Source organism: Apus apus, chromosome 2 (genome assembly GCF_020740795.1).
Source record: "Apus apus isolate bApuApu2 chromosome 2, bApuApu2.pri.cur, whole genome shotgun sequence".
NCBI classification, from domain to species: domain Eukaryota; kingdom Metazoa; phylum Chordata; class Aves; order Apodiformes; family Apodidae; genus Apus; species Apus apus.
Window position 1 is genome coordinate 121,090,129 of NC_067283.1, and position 20,794 is coordinate 121,110,922.

General features: G+C 42.5%; 1 protein-coding gene across 2 annotated transcripts in view; it reads left to right on the forward strand.

The window, feature by feature from the left end:
- TRIM55 (tripartite motif containing 55) overlaps nucleotides 1–20,075 on the forward strand; it is a 37,618-nt gene extending 17,543 nt beyond the window's left edge. Inside the window, exons 8-11 of one of the 2 annotated variants that reach the window (XM_051611210.1) lie at nucleotides 1,191–1,411; nucleotides 3,266–3,553; nucleotides 5,793–5,883; nucleotides 19,674–19,746. In XM_051611210.1, coding sequence (XP_051467170.1) covers nucleotides 1,191–1,411; nucleotides 3,266–3,553; nucleotides 5,793–5,883; nucleotides 19,674–19,684 — 611 coding nt within the window. In that variant the 3' untranslated portion in view covers nucleotides 19,685–19,746. Of the gene's footprint in view, nucleotides 1–1,190; nucleotides 1,412–3,265; nucleotides 3,554–5,792; nucleotides 5,884–19,673 lie in introns of both variants that reach the window. The other variant, XM_051611209.1, reaches the window with a different exon arrangement.
- The last annotated feature ends 719 nt before the right edge of the window (nucleotides 20,076–20,794 follow it).

Consider the following 20,794-nt stretch of genomic DNA (forward strand, 5'->3'; position numbering starts at 1 on the left):
TGGCCTGTCCACTCTTGAAAGTCACTAAAGAAATATAATTTTTAGTACTAAAAGGTATTTATCTCGGTAGGGACAATCCCTAATTACAGCCGCTTGCCCAGTTTGTCCCTGTGTTCTGTCCCAGCTGCCACATCTCTGCCACACAGGTGCATCTGCCAAGGTCATGACCTCGTGCTCTGAGCACAACCTCCCACCATGTGATGGGGAATGTGATACCCACCTCTTAGGGATAAGGCATGAGCAAGAGCTTCAGCAATCAGAGCTCAATCCTGTGTTTGAAACTCCTACTACAGTCAATGAGGTCCTTTGCAGCCAGGAGATGTGGAAACAGAGATTCAGCACTCTGCTTACAGGCGTTTATTTGTCTGTAGAAACATCCTTTATGAGGAAGTTACTTAACTTGCAGATCTACATTCCTTTACTCAGGCAGAACCATAACCTGTGCAAATGCACAGCCAGTTTGGAACTTGAGTTAATGCACCCATCTAGGTTTATTTCCCCAAAGTGCTAGGATGGCTCTGAAAATTATCTGACATTCCGGAGCATGAATAGTGTGATTATGCAAAAGAAAATGCGTTGTTAGAGGGCTGCCCCTGGAAACAAGCCAAGCCACAAACACTGACAACAGGAGGTGTCAGATGATGCAAAAGTGATGGTTGGCCCAAGTTTGGCAGTCTAGTTTTAGGCAGGTTGGTATCCCAAACCTCCAGTAATGTATTGACAAGCACTGATCTAGTAAAGTTTCATTATGATGGCTTCAATGGTGTTTAAAACAAACATCTACCTAAAATTGCAAGAGGGACTTTTTTCTTGGCAGCTTGTGCCAGGTATCCTCTCCCCAGAAAGTGCAGAGCCATGCTGCACATTCCCCATGAGGACAGCTGCATTGGCAGGGCTTTCTTTCCTCCTTCCTATGGGAAGAGCCACCTTAAGATTTTAGCATGGGAGTGTGTGTGTGTGTGTGTTCAATGTCCTCCCTTCTGTGAAGTGCCTGCTAGCAGCTCCATGGCAGTGCCCAATCCAGGCTGGTTGGAGCAGACTCCTCACCTTTCCCCAGCCTCCATCCTCTGCCTGGCAGCAGATTATCATTAGCTTTGCCATGCAGTTGTACGTGTCTTTTTAATTACATAAAGACTATAGCCATCTTCACATGGTGCTCAGTCCTGTCCATTTACGTATTGTCCTATCAGAAGAGGATGGAGAAGAAGAAGAGGAGGAGACAGTGGATGGTGAAGACTTAGATGAAGTCCACACAGAGTCATCAGGTGAGGAGGAGGACGAAGAGGTGGAGGAGGAAGGGGCTGAGATAGCATCACAACCATCTTGGCAGGACCCAGAACCGCAGAGCACAGCTGGAGAGCCCCCAGCTGAACCTGCTCCAGTGCCACTGGCCACCACCCCAGCTGGTCTGGTAAGTGCTTCTGGTGCCTCAGTGCCTTGCCAGCTATGCTGAGTGCGTCCTGGCAGAGCAAGATGCACCCCCATGGTCTTTAGGTACCTTACATCAAGAGCACAGCTAAGGGAGTTGATGCACTGGAGAGCAAAATTGTTTATTGCCCTTATACACGTGTATGCAACTGTGCCCTGTCATCTTGACTGTATATGTATTGCTTGATGGGCAAAAAACTATGCTGCTAGATAAATTGAGATATATATATATGGGATACATAAGATATAAATAACAGAGATTTAGCTGGGAAGTTAAGAGCATTACAGTGGATGTTCTGCTTGCTGTGGTTTAACTCAGGCTAACTATTGTAAATTAAACGGGTTTTAAAATATTTATCCTAAGAGAACTTGGCATTCCCTCTGGGTTTAGAGAGCTTTCCACCAGCAGTTTTTGGATCATACATTTCTTCTCTTTTCTGTGAATGGCTTTTGCCACCTTCTATTCTGGCCATCAGAGAGATATCATCTAAGTGGATGCAGGAATATCAGACACCAAACAGGAAACTGGCTTTCTACAAGCTAGCAGCAAAGAGATTCAGGGTGTGAATAATACAGGCCAGCACTCTTTCTTGAGGAGTGCCATTAGGATGAGACTGTAACTGACACATATTCTAAAAGACCTACATAAAAAAATATGCTTTGTGTGCTGGCCTTACATACCATTAACTTAGCAAATTCTTCTCTTATGCAATTTAGCCAGTGAGTTTGCTGAATGGGTAAAGGCTTCTGTGAATATATTTGAGGAGGCCAGTGTGAAAACAAGAAAGTATGTAAAGAATCTTTGACTGTAGCAAGTTCCCCACATAAAAGAAGGGGGAAAAAAATACTATAAATTCATTCTTGCTTTGATTTAAAAACATAGGTAGTTTGCAGCTGTTGTGTGAAGATGCTCTTAAATCAGGCTTTATGTATTTAACCAAAGTTTGTCTTTTGAGGATTTGCACTTTGACTAACTAAACTTATGTCACCCAACTGATGTAGGTCTTTTATGCAAACAAGAATTAGACATAAGCAATTCTGCTCACTAACACTGAGTCTCTCACTTCTAAGGCTAAAATGGGAAAGTTACAGCATGCTGCTGTAGCAATTGCAAAATGGCATTAGGAGGTGGTCAGATATGGAATAAGACATGGCATGTGGGTGTTGTGGTGTGTGGGATGCCTGTATTTCAGCTTTTGCCTTCTGGTATAAGAAAGGCAAAGCAGAAGTGCTGTGGTGATAGCAGGTACCATGCAGGTGACCCCTGAGAGCTTGATGCAGGTAGAGAGGTGCAGTTCAGCTGTCTGCTTCTCTTCCTGGGACAGCAATGGTGCTTGGCTTATAGTGCTGATAGCAAGGCTGGGGGACAAATGTTTCTCTCCAGTGTCTTTGTATTCCCCTTATTCTGACTGCTTGTACCAACAGACTCATTGGCAAAACTTGTCGTTTTTAACCCAAAATCCAACAAGCCATTCAAAGGTAGCTACACCTGTCATTCTTGGCTGGTGGTGGTTTATGAGGTTCCTATGCAGAATTTCTTATATCTTTAGGACTGAATTGGGCACTTGGTCACTCTGTTCTCAGTCAGAATCCCCTTCCCAGCTACTTCTATGCTCTTATTCTTTGGGTAGCTTACTTTGTCTCCCATATCTGTGCTTTTCAAATGTTCGTTGCTTTTGCTTCGCATTTTGATTGTAATTCTTTCAGACCATATACCAGGACAAATCTATTCCTTGCAGTGGGATATAACAAACAGGGCATGCAGAGCAACATGGCCACGGCGGGAAGGTAACATGATGCACTCTGCTTGTTCTTTTCTTTATCTGTCCTGATAAAGGATGAGGTTGTGACACCAAGTGGTTCTCAACAGACCCCAGAGTCTGACACTCAAGTGCCGGCCACAGCAGAATCCATCGATCCCTTGTTTTACCCTAGCTGGTATAAGGCTCAGTCGCGGCCATCAAGCAGTCCGAGCTCAGCCCCGGAGAGTGGGGTGGGAAAAGTAGGGCCTCCTGTTTCTCTGGAAACAAGCGCAAAGAAGGCAGAAGCCCCAGCAGCGGCAGCAACCGAGGAGAGCGCCCCAGGGAGTGGTAAGGAGAGTAATGCCACTGCAGCCACCTCCAAGGTCAGTGCTACCCAGGTCACCCCACAGGGCTGTGACACGCAGCAAGGCGGGAACAGCAATTGTTGAGGAAAACGTGGCTTTGTTTTCCTTTGCATGCTAAAGAATAAGAATAATCGCAGAAATACGGAAACAGCATAAAATGTGGTCTCAGCAAAGCCACGGGCTTTACAGAGAGTGTCAGTATGTGGCAGGCTGACTTCCCAGCTGCAGAGTAGCATGCTGAGGGTTGCTTGTGCTTACCTGCCCCTCGCTTGTGCCAGCTGTTATCCAAGTGTTGCACCAACACGCTCTGGAGTCGTCGGAGAGCCTGGCAGCGCCTCTGCACCGGCAGATGTTTGCATGTGTTAGTAGCGGACAAACCCTGTGCATGATCATATTCTCCTCACCTGTTGAAAGCCTGTGTAAATCATATGCTGTCCTACCACCACAGGTAGAGCAGCTATAGCTTGGCTTTGCCTTCTGCAGCCCTGTGGCTGCACCTGGAGCATTCATCTTCCCCGTGTGAGCCCAAAGCTGTGCAAATACCTGGAGCCTTCCTGTGTGTTTGATTACCTCTCAGCAAGCAGTGTGATTCCCTGGGTTCAGAACTGTTAAAAATCGTTTCCTCCAAGGATTTTTGGAACTTGATTAAAGGAAAGAATTAAGATAATGTATTCCAATTCTGTGTTAGACTCCCAGCAGCATGTTTGGTTAACAGAAATGGATGTGTTTGCTGCAGGAGGGTGTTTCCCTTTAAAATGACAATGTAAGAGTTGGGATAACCTGAATTTGAATATTTCTTCCACGTGGGTCAAAGACTCATTGAACAGAGCTGAGGGAGCAGTGTGTAAAGGATTTGCACACTGCACCTGTTCTTGCTCTAGTGCCTGGCTACCAGCCCATGAGCAGCACTCTCTATATTAGGCCATCCTGATATACAGGCTTAAGCCACATGCTATAACAAAGTCATTACCTGTATGTAAGTGATGAGAGATTATGTGCGTGAGAAAAAGCACAAGTGGGTAGTACGTACTTCATGCTGTTTCCTTTCAAGCTGGAGTATACATAAGCATCCTTTCACATCCAGCATAGATAAGCAGCTATACCAGGATAAACTGTCATGTAATGGGCAAAAAGTTAGAAGAAGGATTTCATGCAGAGATTATAGAAGAGGCATTTATCTTTTAGCTGGAGGCTTTAGTCAGTGACACTTGAATTTGGTAGAAGGATCTTCACTGACTTCAGCCTTAACAAAAGCAAATTTGAGTAGCTATTTTTCAAGTCAGGGTTTGGTTTGAGAATGTTTTAGTGGAATTTTTAAAAGAGTATTTTAAAATCACCAAATCTACTATGACCTTGTCTTCTCAAGTATATTACAAATGAGCTGGCAGAAGAAGGTGAGTTCACATTTAAATTAACTGCTGCTCTTTCTACATATCAGTTCCACTACTAACTGGGCAGCCAACTCTCACCATAGGCAGGTAAAATCTTTACTGGGCATTTTTCTGGCTGTGGTCTGCTTCCCTGGGTCTTAATTTACCAGGAGCAAATAAAGGAGCAAAAGCAAGGTTTGATGTGGCCAGCTGTCTGAAAATACAGTTGCAGTGGTTTTCAGTCACACTGACACAGATCTTTTTATCGTCGGGTACTGGGAATAAAAACAGACACATGGGAAAGATGTCATTACTGTTGGTGTGTGAATTTTGCGGTACTGGATTTTGATATCCTGGATCATGAGTGACAGCAACATTCTGGGAGGAGGAGGATAATGAGAAGGGTAGCACATGTTTCTGGGGGTAGGGGACACAGCTGAGAGGGATGGAGACAGAGGAATGGATAGGGAAGCTCAGGAAGCAGAAAGGTGAAAGTGTGCTGAAGCACAGAAAAAGGAGAGGGACCAAGCTAGACAGGGTGATGCTGTGAGATGATGCCATGGTCAAATCTGCAGATCTGAGCTGAAATGTGCCTTTGTCACCAGCAAGATGGCCTCTGTTGTGTGGCAGTGATGATTTTTATGTATGTGAACTTCAGCTTTGGTTTCTTCCTGCATGTGGTTTTTACACAACCCACTCTGAAATTCGTTTGGTTTTTTTTTTAAATCCCAGCTGATGTTCCTCACATCACTGTTTTTACTCCCTTTCTCCAATTAAAAGATATAATGGAAAAGTGCGGTGGAAACAGCGTTTTCACTGAATGTAGTGATAATGACCAGTTCATGTCATGACAACACTGGTGAAGCATTCTTCTTATTTTCTCACAGGAGTTAGCATTCTGCATATCACTTTTGGCATTTCTTATCATACTACATCATCTTTGGAATCTGATTCAATACATGATTTGTACTTTCATGGGTAGGAAATCTTTCATTTTATCATTAACTAACAACTCAAATATTGTCTCTGGTGATGTTCCTACATGGTTTTAAAGGATTTTTTTCCCTTTCTTCCCACTCAAAAACATCATGCTAGTTCACAATACAAGCTACCTAAAACATTTCTTCCTCATGTACCCTTCAGCTTACTCCTGCATGGTTAAACATTGCATCTCCCCAGTTCAAAACGAGGAGACATTTACTCCCTCAGATATATAAGCCTATATTTCAGTTGCTGTTCAGATGACCAGCAGGATGGGGAACCTGTAGGTTGACAGGAGATCAGAAGAGCAGCAGGCTTGTTCAGTACAACAAACCAGGGGAGGAAGATCTGGAGGGCAATGGTTGTCATCAGAGGGGTTAGCTTCAGGAAGAAAAAAACACTGAATAATCCTCCTGCCAGGGTTCCCACTGTGAGCAAACCACCTGTGCTCCCTCAGGGAGATGGCTCGAGTCCTGCTCCCCAGAGGTCCCCATGGGACCACCACCATGAAGAGAGTCCCCTCACACCCCAGCCCGCACAGAACACCCCACATGTTGGGTTCTCCTCTTCAGGTCCTTTTTCCTCCAAAAGGCATGCAAAGCCATCTTTTCCACATTCCTAGTGAGTGTGGAGTACCAAACATGGTCCTGAAATGCATCCCCATGTAGATGGGAGGGATCCCAACCCTTTAGATACCCAAGGCTGTGTGTGTACTTTTAAATATCCATGCTTAAAAAATTATTTATCTAGGTAAAGGCTTTTTTTTTTTTCTTAGGTGACATTAATTAAGAGCTGAAATATCTACAAGATCAAGGACTAAGAACTTCACTACCCAGTGAAGTTGTCCTGAATGTAAATACTGTAAATTATACCTCAACTATGGTATAACATATCTTCTGGAGTAGCTCCTTTTTGGTAGGCATTGTCCATTATTTAGTTCTTCCAGCTCCAAATTCACATCCCTCGTAGATGTAAGACATATCTGTGTATTCAGTTTCAAAAGTGATATGACTGATCTCCAGAGAATTCTGTGTTACTACGGGGAGGGGTTAATCTTATTTACTGAAGTTCAAGGACCTCTGACACAAAACAATTGTAGTTACCCTTGGATATTTGCTCTAATGACAGAATAACTCTGTTTTGGTCGATTCTTCACTACAAAAATGCTTGTTTTTCCCTGCTCACTTTCTGTACTCACTCCAAACACCGTACAACATGTTATGGTGCATCTATGAAAAATGATAAGTTATTGTTCAGCTTTTATGTGCAAAATTTCCAGCACTATGACTGAAGTATATCTCTTGCTTAAAAAAATAGGGAGAAGGAAGAAGCTGTCACCTACACTTTAGCTACATAAGTTATGCAAAATAAGGCACTGTCTGGTGGTAATTTGAATTTGAAAAGCAAAAACACTGTGAATCTCAATTAAATATATGGATCATAATTTTATTTTCATGTATTTGTGTTTGGTTTTGAAAATTCTTTGTATTAATACAAGAGGACATAGAGCTTGTTTGTAGTCCTGGGAAATCAGGCATGCGGACAGCATCATGGTCTTTTTTCCCCTCTCTTTCTTTTTAAATTCAAAATACCTTTTGAATTTAAAAATAGAGAAATACAGAAAGCTCTGATTTTTAACATTTGAGACCTCTTTCTGTGTGGTCTCTAGTGACAACTTTATCTTTTATTTAATCATTAAATAGAAAGGAGGTGAGGGAGAAAGGCATTTTGTTCTCAGACTCTATTTGCATAAAAATTAATTTCTTCTCCATGTGTACTGAGTTGGCTGTTTAGACAGCTTATGGGTCTTTATCTTTCATGTGACGTATCAGGTCACTGTTCTTCCTGTGTGATATGCCCCTGAAAGCCAAATCACAAAATGACTTGACATACTTTCCTGTGTATGGGAGGAACAGATCTTGGAGTCCAAACAAAGAATGTAGACAGGTTAGAGACAGTGTGTGTGATGGGTTACAGAAGGAGGTGAAGCAAACCTTCACTGAGTCTTCAGTTGTTTTCTTGTGTTCAGCCTCAGAAGACAGGCTAAGAGAACTAGGAAGAATATGTATTTTATGCATTGGATTTTGGAGACCCATTCACCCACATTTCTGGACTTGGGCATGTGTTTTCGTGCCCTTTATACCTGAGGAATGCTACCAGTGGCATATGGGTGTGAAGCTTTAGGCATGTGAAGAATGATGTGTGGACTTTGTCAGTGTTCATAGCATCTAAATTTTGGACTGGTGCACCTGAAGGGGCATAAGGCCCCTGTTCAAAATCTAACTTCTAAATATGCATTGAGTAATCTTCAGTACTAAGAATAGTTTGCAGGAGTGCTGGGCATCTGTCAGGTCTAGCAGTGCAAATGCTCAATACTCCCAGCTAACAAGGCAGGTATGTAAGCCCCTCTTGCTGCCCAGCTTTAAGCAACCAAAGGTGAAAATTTGGCCCTAAGTTCTGCCATTCAGTTCCCTTGTGCAGGCCTCTGATAGCTAGAGAAAGCCATGCGCATCAACAACAGTAAACCCATTTTCTGGAAATGTCCTTAAAAATGTCTTCGCATGCAGAACCCCTCTATCTTTTGATTTGTCAAAGAGGAATCTCAAAAATCAGCAGTGATAAGTATTTTAAATAAATCTTTCTAGTGTTGTCACTAGAAGAAGGCAGTTCACAAAATGCCTTGTATCTGCTCAAATTAATTTAGTCTGGTTAAAATACAGAGTGCAATGGATACATAAAGAAAAGTTTGTGGGTTTTTCTTTCCCCTAATCAGATTTTTCTAGGCAACATCTCTCATGTGGTGACACTATAAAGTTGTGAGAGTTTACTAAAGTCTTCTGTTCAACTGAGTCTCTGATTATTCAGTTGATTTCACCTAAGTGAAGTATTGAACCCTATATTCCGTTGCTTACCTTCCCTGTCAGAGACGTGCCTGTCTGTGGCTCTGTCGGGCTCCAGCACATGCATTTAGTTTGAAAGTAAATGCAAGTTAATCATCCACAAACAGTATTTTGATCTAATTTCCCTTTGCTGCCAGAAAATACAATTCTTCAAGGAATTAGGATGGGGATAATTCCATGAGGATGTAAAATATAATCAGGACTGAGCTGTCAGGGAGCAGAAATACTAATGATAATCTTGTTTCATTAGTTTTAAAATTTTCTATTACTTATTTGCAACCTTATGTCATCTGCCAGAATTACCACAAGAACAGTCCTCTCGGTATTCATACAGTGTAGTTCTCTCTGCCCTGCTACTGAATACTTCGATTTCACATGGTGAGCCTTCAAATAGCTGAAATAGTTGTCCCTGAAACAGCTGTAAATCACATGACAGAGAGGTCTGTACTTAGCTAAGTTTTAGCTGACTGTTTGTCATGTCAATATGCAGACAACACAGACCAAGTAAAATCATTTGAAACCAAAATATGCCAGAGAGACATCACACTGTGCTCATTGCCCATATAACTCTGCTTTTGCATCACTCTATAAAAGATGCAGTCCCACATTTTAGTTCAGTGCTAGTGCTCTTGAATGATTGCATGAGGATGGTGGTGGTGGTACACAAACAATAATTCCCTTCCCTTCTCCAGATTGGGAACTCATTCTTGCCAATCTGTTCAGGTAAGGAAGCTAAGGGCCCCTCTTCAAGCCAAAAGCTCTTAGAGAGGGAATTGCTTGCTGAAGAGAAGGCAGTCTTGCAAGCCAGATCTTGCAGCAACGATGCTAAGTGAGGGTCTCCCTCCATTCTGGCCCACCCTACACGGCCTTCCCACAGTTTGCACCCAGAGAGGGGCAAGAAGTTTGCCTGCATCAGCAGCAGGCACAGCCCAGGAAGCCAGCTGCTGCTCTCAAATCTTTCTGTTCCCTGCACCAACTGTGTTTAGTGCTGAGGAAAGATCTGAGAACATGGAGAGCAAAAGTCTTCTTGTGCTACAGCTTGCCTAAGGTAGAAAACTGGATGGGTTTATTTATGTTCAGATGAAAAATCTGCACATTTTGACTGAATGAAAAATGGGTAATCTCTCCTCAATGAAGGTGAGCCTTTTGTAGGAGACTCATGAATCAGCTAGTATACAAGCCCAAACTGAAATCTGTTTGAAGCTTCTTGCTAAGCATCTCTTAAATTTCACTTAGAAAAATAAAAATGTTCAGCCTGTAGCTGAGGCAAGAATCTCAGTTAATGGTCCAAAAATTCTGCCTTTGCTTCTCTTTAATATGACTTAGTGAGTTGGTACTCAGTTATAGGAGCTAGGTCTGGTGTCCAGCTGCTGGCAAATTCTGGCTGTAAATTTCCATTATGCATCTTGATTTTTTACTTCAGGTGAGATTTTTTTTTTCTTCCGTTCAGCAAATACATGCAGAGAAAATCTGGAAAGTCTTGATTGTTCCTCTTTCGACACCTCTCTCTCCCTTGCTTCTGAAAATTACTGGAGTGAATCAGAGGCAGCAGTGATGATTCCTAAGGGCAAAGCCATGACTGGCTTTCAGACAACAGTTTCTCATAATTAATATGAGTAGCAAATACTCCACCTGAAGTTTTACCTCAAATAGTCTACTCTGTGATTTGTCTAGTGAGTCATAGATACCATCTGATTTATGTATATTTCATTTTTTTCAGTCCATTACTGGCAAAAGGACCTCCACAATGACAGTGTGGACAAAATTATTTCTCCTGTTCAAATTAATAAGAGCCAGGCTCACCTAGATGTTGCCTTTCTACAAACAGCTCATTTAGATACTGAATCCTACCTCCACTTGGCCTCCTTCTGCAAGTATCACTTGTTCTGCTCATTGTTAAGGTGTTTGGAAAGGAAAATAGAGTGTAAACAAAAAATATTACTTAATCATGGATGAACTGTTGCTAGTTTACATCACATGACAGTGTATTTATGTCACAACAACAAAAGCCATCTGTTTGTAAAATACTTGGTTAGTTGTCACCCTACTGCTTTGAGACAGTTCATGCTTTCAGTGCAGCTGTGCGCTCATCTGTGGAAAGCAGTGCTTGTAACCCTGTAATGATTAGAGATGGATCAATACTTAAATACCAGCCTACCTGACTGAAATCCCACTGGCAGTAATTAGTAAACTAGGGCTGAGTCCTTTGGATACTGTCTCATGCTACTTCTAGGCTTTCCTGAGTCTTGGGCAGGCGAAGGGCTGGACCACAGCACCCTGCACGATTCGGCGTCCACCTACCTGGTGTTTGAAATGGTGATACAGGTTGGGGGGCTGCATGTACAGCCAAAATGAAACAGAAAAAAAAGGAGAGGGACCTATCAAACGGCATTAACTCAGTCTTAAACTCCCTTCTCAGCTAATACGTGTTCCTAACATCTTTACAATAATCTCCTGGTCACTGATTAGGAGATGAGTGACCAGTTCAGAAAACCTGTTATCCCAGGCTACTGGCCAATGGAGATAGGTGGGTGTCATGATGTTCAAACCATGATGCAGGTAGCTAACACAGATGTCATGCCTTTGACTGAGCAGAGAATGAGGACCTCACAGTCCTGGAAAAGAAGTGATCTTAATTTCTCATTGCCCTTTTTAATTGAGAGGACATCCTAAAAAATCTGCCTGAGACTGTTGCAGCCACTAAAGGTGATGATCAAAACACAGACCCAGCCTCTTAGAGCACCCGTGGCTCAGCACTTCTGCACACAAGAGGAAATGGCTATTTTTCATCATGAAGCACTTGCTGCATGACTTGCTCTATTACAAAAGGCCTTATTGAAGAAAGGTAGCTGTTGTTTTCCCCATCAGGTGGGGACAGTTCCAAGCTTGTCTCTAGGACAGTTGCCTGTGATCTGTGCTCTATATTCCATAAAAACCCAGTCAATAACTATGATTGAACCAGAGACTTTCAGAGCAGTATTTATCACAGCTTCCTTGGACTTCACCTGGGAACAGTGTGAGATGAGCAGAAGGAAGTTTGATTTAATACCTTGTGCATTGGCTGGCCAAGAGCTGTGCAAGCAAGGAAGCCAGCATTGCTAGTGGGCAAGCAGAGATTAAGTGTGAGACGTGACACGACAAAGGTCTTCCCAGGAGGTCACGGTGCTGCTCACTGAGCAGTGACTTATTGTTGGAGTGGAGTAATGTGGTCATAGTAAGGAAAAGGTTCAGGCAGCTGAAGACACGTAAAAATAAGCACACAATGGAAAAGGGGCAGCCAGCAACAGGGGACAGGGGAAAAAATGTTTTAACTGTGGCCAAGACTCCTTTTTCTGTTATGTGGTGGCTTTAGAGAGCGGCAACTGATTGCTTTAGTTAACCTTTCCACTTCCTGCATCTCCTTCAGTGTATTTTTGTCTCTCAGAGAAGGTGTTCTGTGTCCACAGCTCACATACAACCCCCTCAAACACATACTTAAGTCAGTCCCACTAAGTCAGTCACTCACAGTGTGAGCAGTGCTTCAAGCTCCAAAGCATGGGATGTGTCTGCACACCTCCCAGCTATACTAGCTCCATTGTCTGATTCTGTGAATGGAGCCCTGGTGTGAGTCAGTGACTGAACTGGCACTCTTGTCTCATTCATTGGATTTACAGAAACACCATTTGCAGAGGAAGGAAAAGCTTTTATTGGCAACACTCCATATTACTCAAAGGAAGACTACATGACACAGACAAACATGATCTTGAGCCATTACTAGGGTTGCTACTTCTTTCTGAAAGGTAATAGAGAAGTTTCTCTAACATGGACTAGATGAGTTACTGGCCCAGAGAAATTCTTGGAAAGTCTTTAGTTCAAGTTTAACTTGTTGATCTGAAGTCACATCTACTTGTCTGATGAAGAAGAAGTAAGGGAAAGAGGGGAGAACTGGTAGCTGTGAGTAACTTTCTGACACTGGTGGCCAGTGCATACCACTTATGCCTACAGACTCTGAAGCTGATCCTTCCCATGCTGGACAGTCCACCAGCAGAGCTGGAAGGGAGCAGAAGTGATAGATTTGATCAGGAGGTCCTCAAAATCGTTGCTGAGAGGAGCAAAGAATGATGTGTGGGTAGATCCAGGAAAGAATGTTCTGATCATGCAACCTTAATATTGACGTGTTTAAAGACTCTTCATTCTACTTTTTTTGCACATCTGTAGTTAATCACTCTCAACAAAAAGTAATGCCAGTGAGGTGCAGCAATGTGTAAAATACTAAAAATATATCTTATTTCTGACTTTTATGTTTGAGTCATTGAAAAGATAGGTGACATAAATAGGAGATTATATTCCCTTTGTGCCAACTAACAGAAGAAAGTTGCTGTCTCATGCCATTCTCTGAAATTGTTTCCACCATTGGTCCAGGTGCCTGGACCTTTGGATCCTATATAAATAAGCAAGCCAGGCTTTTATCTTCTGAACTACATCTTGTTTCATTAAGGTCATTCAGTAAGAGACATTGCATTAGACACTAACCACATAATGTTAATTGTAACGTAATGGAAATCTATTGAAGAAAGGCATTTTGTTCCAATGGGCTTTTAAAATTCATTGCTGACCACTATTAAGAGAGTGACATATCTAGTACTGTGACTGATGGAGCTTATCTGTGCATATGATTTTGCTTGCCACCATATGTATTCCTGTGGCAGGAATAGTACCAATTATTTCACAAAATATTCCATTGGTTCCCATTAATACAAAGAAATTATCCAAATAAAATAAGCAACCTCTTAGCTTGAAACAATATTGTTGTGATATATGTGACAGCTGCCAGGTGTTATGCTGAAGGAGCTAGACTGCATAAAAATATGAAAACAAAATGTTTGAAGTAAAGTTTAAAGTATTTAAAAATAACCTGTTGTGCTCCCTTTGTTTCCGCTGCCTGGAAGTATTGAGTGCCAGGAGTGTAACACTTGACATTTGAGGCAGACAAACAGAGCCTACAGATTCTGTGATGGCTTTGAGACCCATAAGCATTTTTTAATCATGCCTGTGCTTGTCAACACTGCGAGTTGTTTCTAAACAAGCCAGATAAAATATGGGAATTAGCTTTCATTTCTCACCCCTTTTCTGAGGCTACAGAAATTGTAAAAGGAAGAAACTTGTATTTTCACTGCTTCTCTCTCCAAGACTCATATTTTTTAAGAATTCCACATTCTCTCCTGCTGGATCAAGAGGAGGCAGTGAAGGCATTGGGTACTTCAATCGGGTGGTGACACACTGGGACGTGTTGCCCAGGGAAGTTGTGGATGCCTCCTCCGTGGAAGTGTTCAAGGCCAGGTTGGATGGGGCTCTGAGCAACCTGATCTAGTGGGAGGTGTCCCTGCTAATGGCAAAGGGGTTGGAATTGGATGATATTTACGGTCCCTTCCAGCCCAAACCGTTCTATGATTCTGTGCCTCTAAGGCTGTCGATCAGGTTTGGTTTTTTCCTTGGCAGCAAAGGTGGTTTAGGAGTTTCTTGCCAAATGGCCCTGCTTCCTATTCCTGACCAGATGCCACCACTCACATGATATTTGTGCTGAGGCAGCTGTTTGTTGAGCTTTGTTGGAATCAAATCACTCAAATGGTGCAGGTTTAAAGATATCTTCCTTCACCTCAAAAAGTAACAAAAAATTGATGTAATTCCAGTGACATTCTCATTCCTAGCACAGGCCTGCAAACAGCTGCAGCAATACAAATGGACAGTGAACTGTGAAGGCACAATAGGAAGAGGTGGATGGGGAGGCAGGAGGCAGGACCTGCTTTAATTACCAAGTTTTGTTGCTCCAGGAAACTTTCATATAGCTGCACAAGAGTGCTATTTATAACCAACCAGTTCACCCATGTCCATAGCGATAAAAATAACCCCCTTTCCTAGGGTATATTGACCTCTAATAAACCACATGTGTCCTTTTCTCACTTCGCTGTAAATTTAGACATTTCTCATTAATTCAGTCAAAACCAAGGCCATGATTCCACAAGATGGTAAATACAGTTTTGAGAAATTCAGCAGCAGGTCAGAAATAACATCATCAGGTGACACAAGGTGTTCAACTACTGCAAGTTCACTAGGTAGGATCATATGTGTTCAAAAAATGTGAGAAAGTCATTTTTGCTTTGCCAACAAAGGTATAATATATTCTCCTGCAACCAGCATAAAACCAGAACCATTTCTTGGTTTCAGATTAATTACCAAAAAAAAGTGATAATTTAGTTGTGCTCAAACTGTATAAAATACACAGGTGGGTGATCTATAGCCCTGGAAGAAACAACCATTTCAGCCTTCATTTCTCTTATTTCTCGCATCTCCTTGCAAGCTGGTGTGATGTAATCTCTGAGAGGGCCAAATTATGACAATGGTTTCCCTAGATCCTATCTTAACAGAAGTAACCAAAAATAAGGAAAAAAAAATGCCAAAACAAAAGCTAAACAAAAGAAGACTAAGAAGATTCTTCATCTTTCCTCCCCGCTTCCTAAATTTCAGAGTTACTGATCTTGTAAAAAGTAATAGTGCAGTCAAATTCCTCAATTCCTATCAAGCAGTTTTCTGATATCTTGAAGTACTTGGGTGGAATCTTCCTTGTGTAATTACTTAAAAGCCATATCTAGTTTTACGAGGTCACCAAGAGTGTCTCTAGAGTCAGTAGAGAGAAACAGATACCTCCAGAGAGCAATACTCCCTATAGACACTTCCTTTAGGATGGGACAAATCCCCCTCTGGTGGTGCCTTTCACTCATCGCTCCCATTAGAGGAGATGAATGCAGCTTGCTTGAGTGGATATCTTATTTCTGGATGACTGAAGCTTGGTAACACAGATGCCAGTCTTTGTACCTAAAGGCTATGGAGATTAGTGGTAGTAAAGCAGAAAATAGTGTGTAGACTTCTTTGTCTTTCAAGTATCTAGAAGGCCTATGCTGCCTGTTTTCCCCCAGAATAACCAGGACAACTGCTGGGCCTTAATAAATGGAAACATTATGACAAAGCCAACTCACCCTTTTCTTCCCTTTACAAGCTTTACAAGAACCTTGTGTAGATTGAAGTAGTGCTCTGCTTAAGGAAGCAAATGCTGAAAGCTGCTGAATACCTGCACCTTTGATGCGACTCATCAGGTTATGTGCTGAGATCCTTATACTATTTATTCATGCACATTCTAGTATGCCAGGTGCTGAGGAGTGCTGAATGGCTGCTCAGTGGCAATTGTCATTGCTCAGCACCTCCAAAGAACTGGCACGTAAACGCCTACCTGGACTTCTGGGAAAAACAAACCCAACCCTCAGTCATGCAGGGTGTGCTTCCCTCCCTGCTTCATGAGCTGGCCTGGTGAAAATTCCTGGTGCTTACTGAAAGCATCGTCTGATGTCACTTGACACCGCAGGGGGAAATATAAATCAAAGTGCAAGCATTCAGCACTCTCTCAGCATTGGCCCTAATGTGATTAATGTAATCTGAGGTAAACACATTAGTTATTCTTTATTACTGTTGGGGACCAAAATCAAGGGCTGGGACTTGTTATTCTAGGTAATGTGAAAACACCAGCCCTACCCATGAGATTGCCAAGACTAAGATAAAGCTGGGATAGAAGCTTAACAACAGTTACCTAACAGCAATAGACAGACACAATGAAGTGTTGAATCTGAACCATCTGAAAGGCATGTGGCAAGGGCTGCACCATGCTCAGCAGAAAGCCTTTCTCTGGCAGAGGAGTAGGCCTGTGGTAACACAGACAGAGAGGTGATCCAGGGTGAGATTGCAGGGACCTGCAGCAGGGTCCGATGTCCAAATCCCATTTATGCTGAGGAGATCTGCTTCTGCTTTCTACCTTTTAGAATCACCTCCTGGTTCAAAAAATTGTTTTCTGTAAAAGTCTACAGATTAAATCTGTCTCAGATAATCCCAGACACTGTATAACTCTGAGTTGTGTGGGCTGTCACTGGAAGTGGGGAACTGACTTAATAATGTAGACAGAGTTGCTCCTGGCACCTTTTGGTGGTCTCTTTCTTCACATGAGGATAGCCTGCCTCAGTCACTGTCTGACTCAGACCACAAATACTGAAGTGTCACAGGTGTGAAAACACAAGTCTAAAGGCAAGGCATGGCCCTATTGTGAATTTTGAGCTTGCTTCACTCCTGGCTGGGTGTGATGGCAAATGATTGCTCTTGGAAAGGCACATCGAGGTATTGCAGACTGGCAGCCTGCTGAATCCAGCAAGGTGCAGGGAGAAAATGTTTCATCCAGCCAAACCCAGTGGGAATGTGCTGCAGCTCTGACAGTGTTTTGCTGACACAGGAAGATGTCATCACAGCAGAATATGAAGGAGTTAACACATTAGGAAACACAGCTTTGGCAGTGGTGCAGACAAAGGTTTTTTTGTTTGAAATGCAGCACCAGCAGTGGTGGTTGACAAGGTAATGCAGTCACCTTGCCAGCCTAAGTTATCGGATCATGCTTTTTTTATTCTAACATGTTTGTTCTAGATCCTACAAAAAAAAACTACTTAACTTCAAGCCCACAGGTAGTTCTTTGCTTCAGAGCTAACCTCAGTTTAATGTCAATTTCTATATAGTGGCTAGTTGGAATAGCAAATGGAGGTGCTAAGGGAGACCATCTTGCACAGAAAGAGAAATTGCAAGGTGACTGTGTGTTTTTTTAGTACAAAAAAAAAAAAAAAAAAAAAGAATAAAAATGCAGGAAAGTGTTTTTTAAACCTCTTGCTAGTCCCATACCTTTGTAGAGTGAGGAGAAGTAAAGAGGGCTGTCCCATGGCTGCTTGCACTCTCTGCTGAGGGCTAGGTGCACAAAATTGCACTACCAATTTCAAAATTATTTTTAGCTAGTCCAGGCACTCTGACTGTCCTTCTAAAAATAAAAGGCAAAATTTTCAACATCACAGTGAACTAATAAACCACCTATGCTCCTGCATTTACAGGGATCCAGGGAGCACAGAATCCCTTATGACTCAGGAAGTCTAGCCACGTATCTACTGCCGATACCTGGCTTTTGTAATTGGGGTAGGAACATTTCAGCTGAAAGATTTGCGTTCAGCACTTCCCAGGGCTGAAAGGCAGATCTTCTATAATCAGGACTCAATTAACTACCTGCCTTTTCAGTTGAAGATCTGGCCCCATGGGCCAGTTTCTTTACATTACTTTTGCATAAGCCTGGGAGATGACCCTTCTCATCAACATTGCTGAAACTGGACTTTTCAAGCAGGCAGCTGTTTCTCCCGGATTTTTCACTGTGGTTGTGTTCTCATTAAAGTACATTATAAAGCTAGCAAGAAAAACTATATTCTTCTGCAAGCTCCTTGTCCATACAAATCCTTTCTGAGCCCTGTATTTTGCAGTGAGTAGCAGAGAGTGCCTTGCTTTGAAAATACAAATCTAAGTCAACGATTAGTCCCCATTTCAAATATTAAAGCAGATTCTCAGTATCTCATAGGAACAAGTCAAGCTATTCCAGACTAGAGCAACTGAAGATCTGGGTCTAAAAAAGGAGCTATGAACTCCAATTAGGTATAAATAAAGAAGTAGGGACTTTTTCATACCTTCATGCTGTCTTCTCTGTTGGTGCCACAACACTCAAATAGGTAGTAACAGGAATGAAGCCCAGTAGACAACTTATACTTAATTTACCATGAGTTCTTACTAATTCCTATGATGCACTTTCACACTAAGCACTAACAAAAATGCTTAGGAAATCATCCATTCCATGCTTCAGTTCCTCACAAGCATCCCTGCTTCACTGTTCCTGCATATGTCTGTCAGCACCACTGTTTTGGTAACTTTCCACTTTAGGACAGTATTAGAAATTATTGAGACATGTTAAAATTCAGAGGACACTTCTGAGTTATTTTCCCCTCTATCAAATAGTACCTTGACATAAAATAGTTCTCCCCAGGTCATACTGATGTTCCCAAAGTAAGGTGAAACCCTGCACAGAGAAGGCTAGCAGTACTGGCTGTTTTAATTTTAGGAATGTACAACAATGTATGTGCATATCTAGGAATGTAGAGGGTGGAAAGAAACCTGTATATTCCACTTTAAATTGCAAAGTTGGTCTTCATTCTCTGCCAAACAAATCTGAAAACGCTGAAACTAGTAAAAATATTTCTGTGTATCATACTGGCCTGTTAGATATTCAGATGATGATGATGATGATGATGATGATATTATTATTATTATTATTATTATTATTATTATTATTATTATTATTATTATTATTATTATTATTATTACTCCTGTGATTAGCAGCTACAGCATATCATGGCCAGATTCCTTTTTTACTGAGAGAATAGAATACCTGTGCAAATAAAAGCAGAATTTGGCCTGGGATATAAGCAGAATCTAATATCTCTGTATAATTTATTTCCTATTCTTGGGCTGAGTGAAACTGAAGGGAAATAAATATTAAAATACTTTAAAGGAACCAAACCTGACATGCATGGCAGATTTCATGACAGCAGAACAAGTAGCATTTTGAGTGGCAATGCACTGACAATAACTTTTGGCTTCAGTCCACATCAATCTGGAGGCCCAGCTACACAAGCCAAACTGGCTCGGGATCACTTCTAAACAGGCAGTTATCACCTTTGGTGCAATAATAATCCAGAGGTTCAAATCAGGACTAAGCCTGTTGCACAGGTGTGACATGTTCACCTGGTGTATTCCTTTGCTATTGTACATGGCAAAAGTCCCTCCAGCTTCTCTGCCTTTAAAAGTTTGCCTGGCCTCCCCAAGTTTCCATGCTCCCTGCCTTTTCCCCTCATTCCCACTTCATTCTGGTTTCCTGTGTGCAGTGAAATCTTAAGGATTTTAATGCAATTAATTTTTTCCTCTTCCATTTGTTAACCTTTCCTTCCTTTACAGGCTGGTTCTGAACCATCTCCTCAAGGACGAGTGGGGGAAACTCCTGTGAGCAATGAGAGGAGTGACGAGCCGGCTCGTCATGTCTTCTCCTTCTCCTGGTTGAACTCACTCAGTGAATGATACCTCACTCTGGCTGGCTTCTGGTGTGCTTCTCCTTGGAGGGACCACGAGTGCAGGCAGCCTGGCTGCCATCAGCAAAGAAACTGGCCTGGAAAGGGACATCCAAGCAAGTTTTGTTCCCAGGAACTCAGCTGACCTCCACATTGTACCCAGCCCTTCAGATGACAGTCCTGAGAGGGACAGGAGCATGGGGACAAATTGCTACACTGTATTGTAGAGTGTTTTCCAATAATGTCTTGTTTCCAAGGGGAAAATAGCATCACTACAGTTGTAGGCTGAGCACTACAAGTGTTTTGTTCTTCATTTTTTTGGCACGTTCCTGTGTAGGTGTAAATGCTTCCCCAATGTTGTTAGCTAAAATGCTGGTATGATATTCACTAGTCACATCCTTTGCCAACACAACTTTTCTCCTCAGTGCCCTCTTGCATCTCCCCTCATCAGTGCTGGTGACTTCAGTGACACTACCATGCCCTTGGCAGCCCCAAGTCAGGGTTGTGTCTAAGCATCTCCGTGCAGTCACTCCCAGTGCCTCCCCAGCTGCAGAGGCTGAATACAGGAGGGGAGAGGGAAGCTGCCATTTCTTTCTTGCACATGCTCTCCCAGCTAAGCCACAGCAGATGATGCTCACAGAAACAGGTTGTTTGCAGGGAAGGTGCAGAGTGACAGGGATGAGGAAGACGCACATGCCATGGATACAGGACACAGCTCTGAGCATGTGGGGCAGACACTAGAGTGCTGCCCAAGTCTGTCCAGCTATTATCTGTGTCCACATCTTCACCACCATCCATGCTCTTGCATAAACCCAGAATGCAGTGATGCGGTCACAGGTATCCATTCAGGGTTGAACCGATGGCCCCATGGCACACTATAGAGAAGGCAGATGCTGAATGTCCTGTTCCATGTGCGTGGCAGATGCTGAGCCACATAGTGAAACCAAATTTTTGTCTTAAAAGAAGCTCTACGAGTTCTACTGAAGGTGACACTGCAAGTTTTGTCACTGG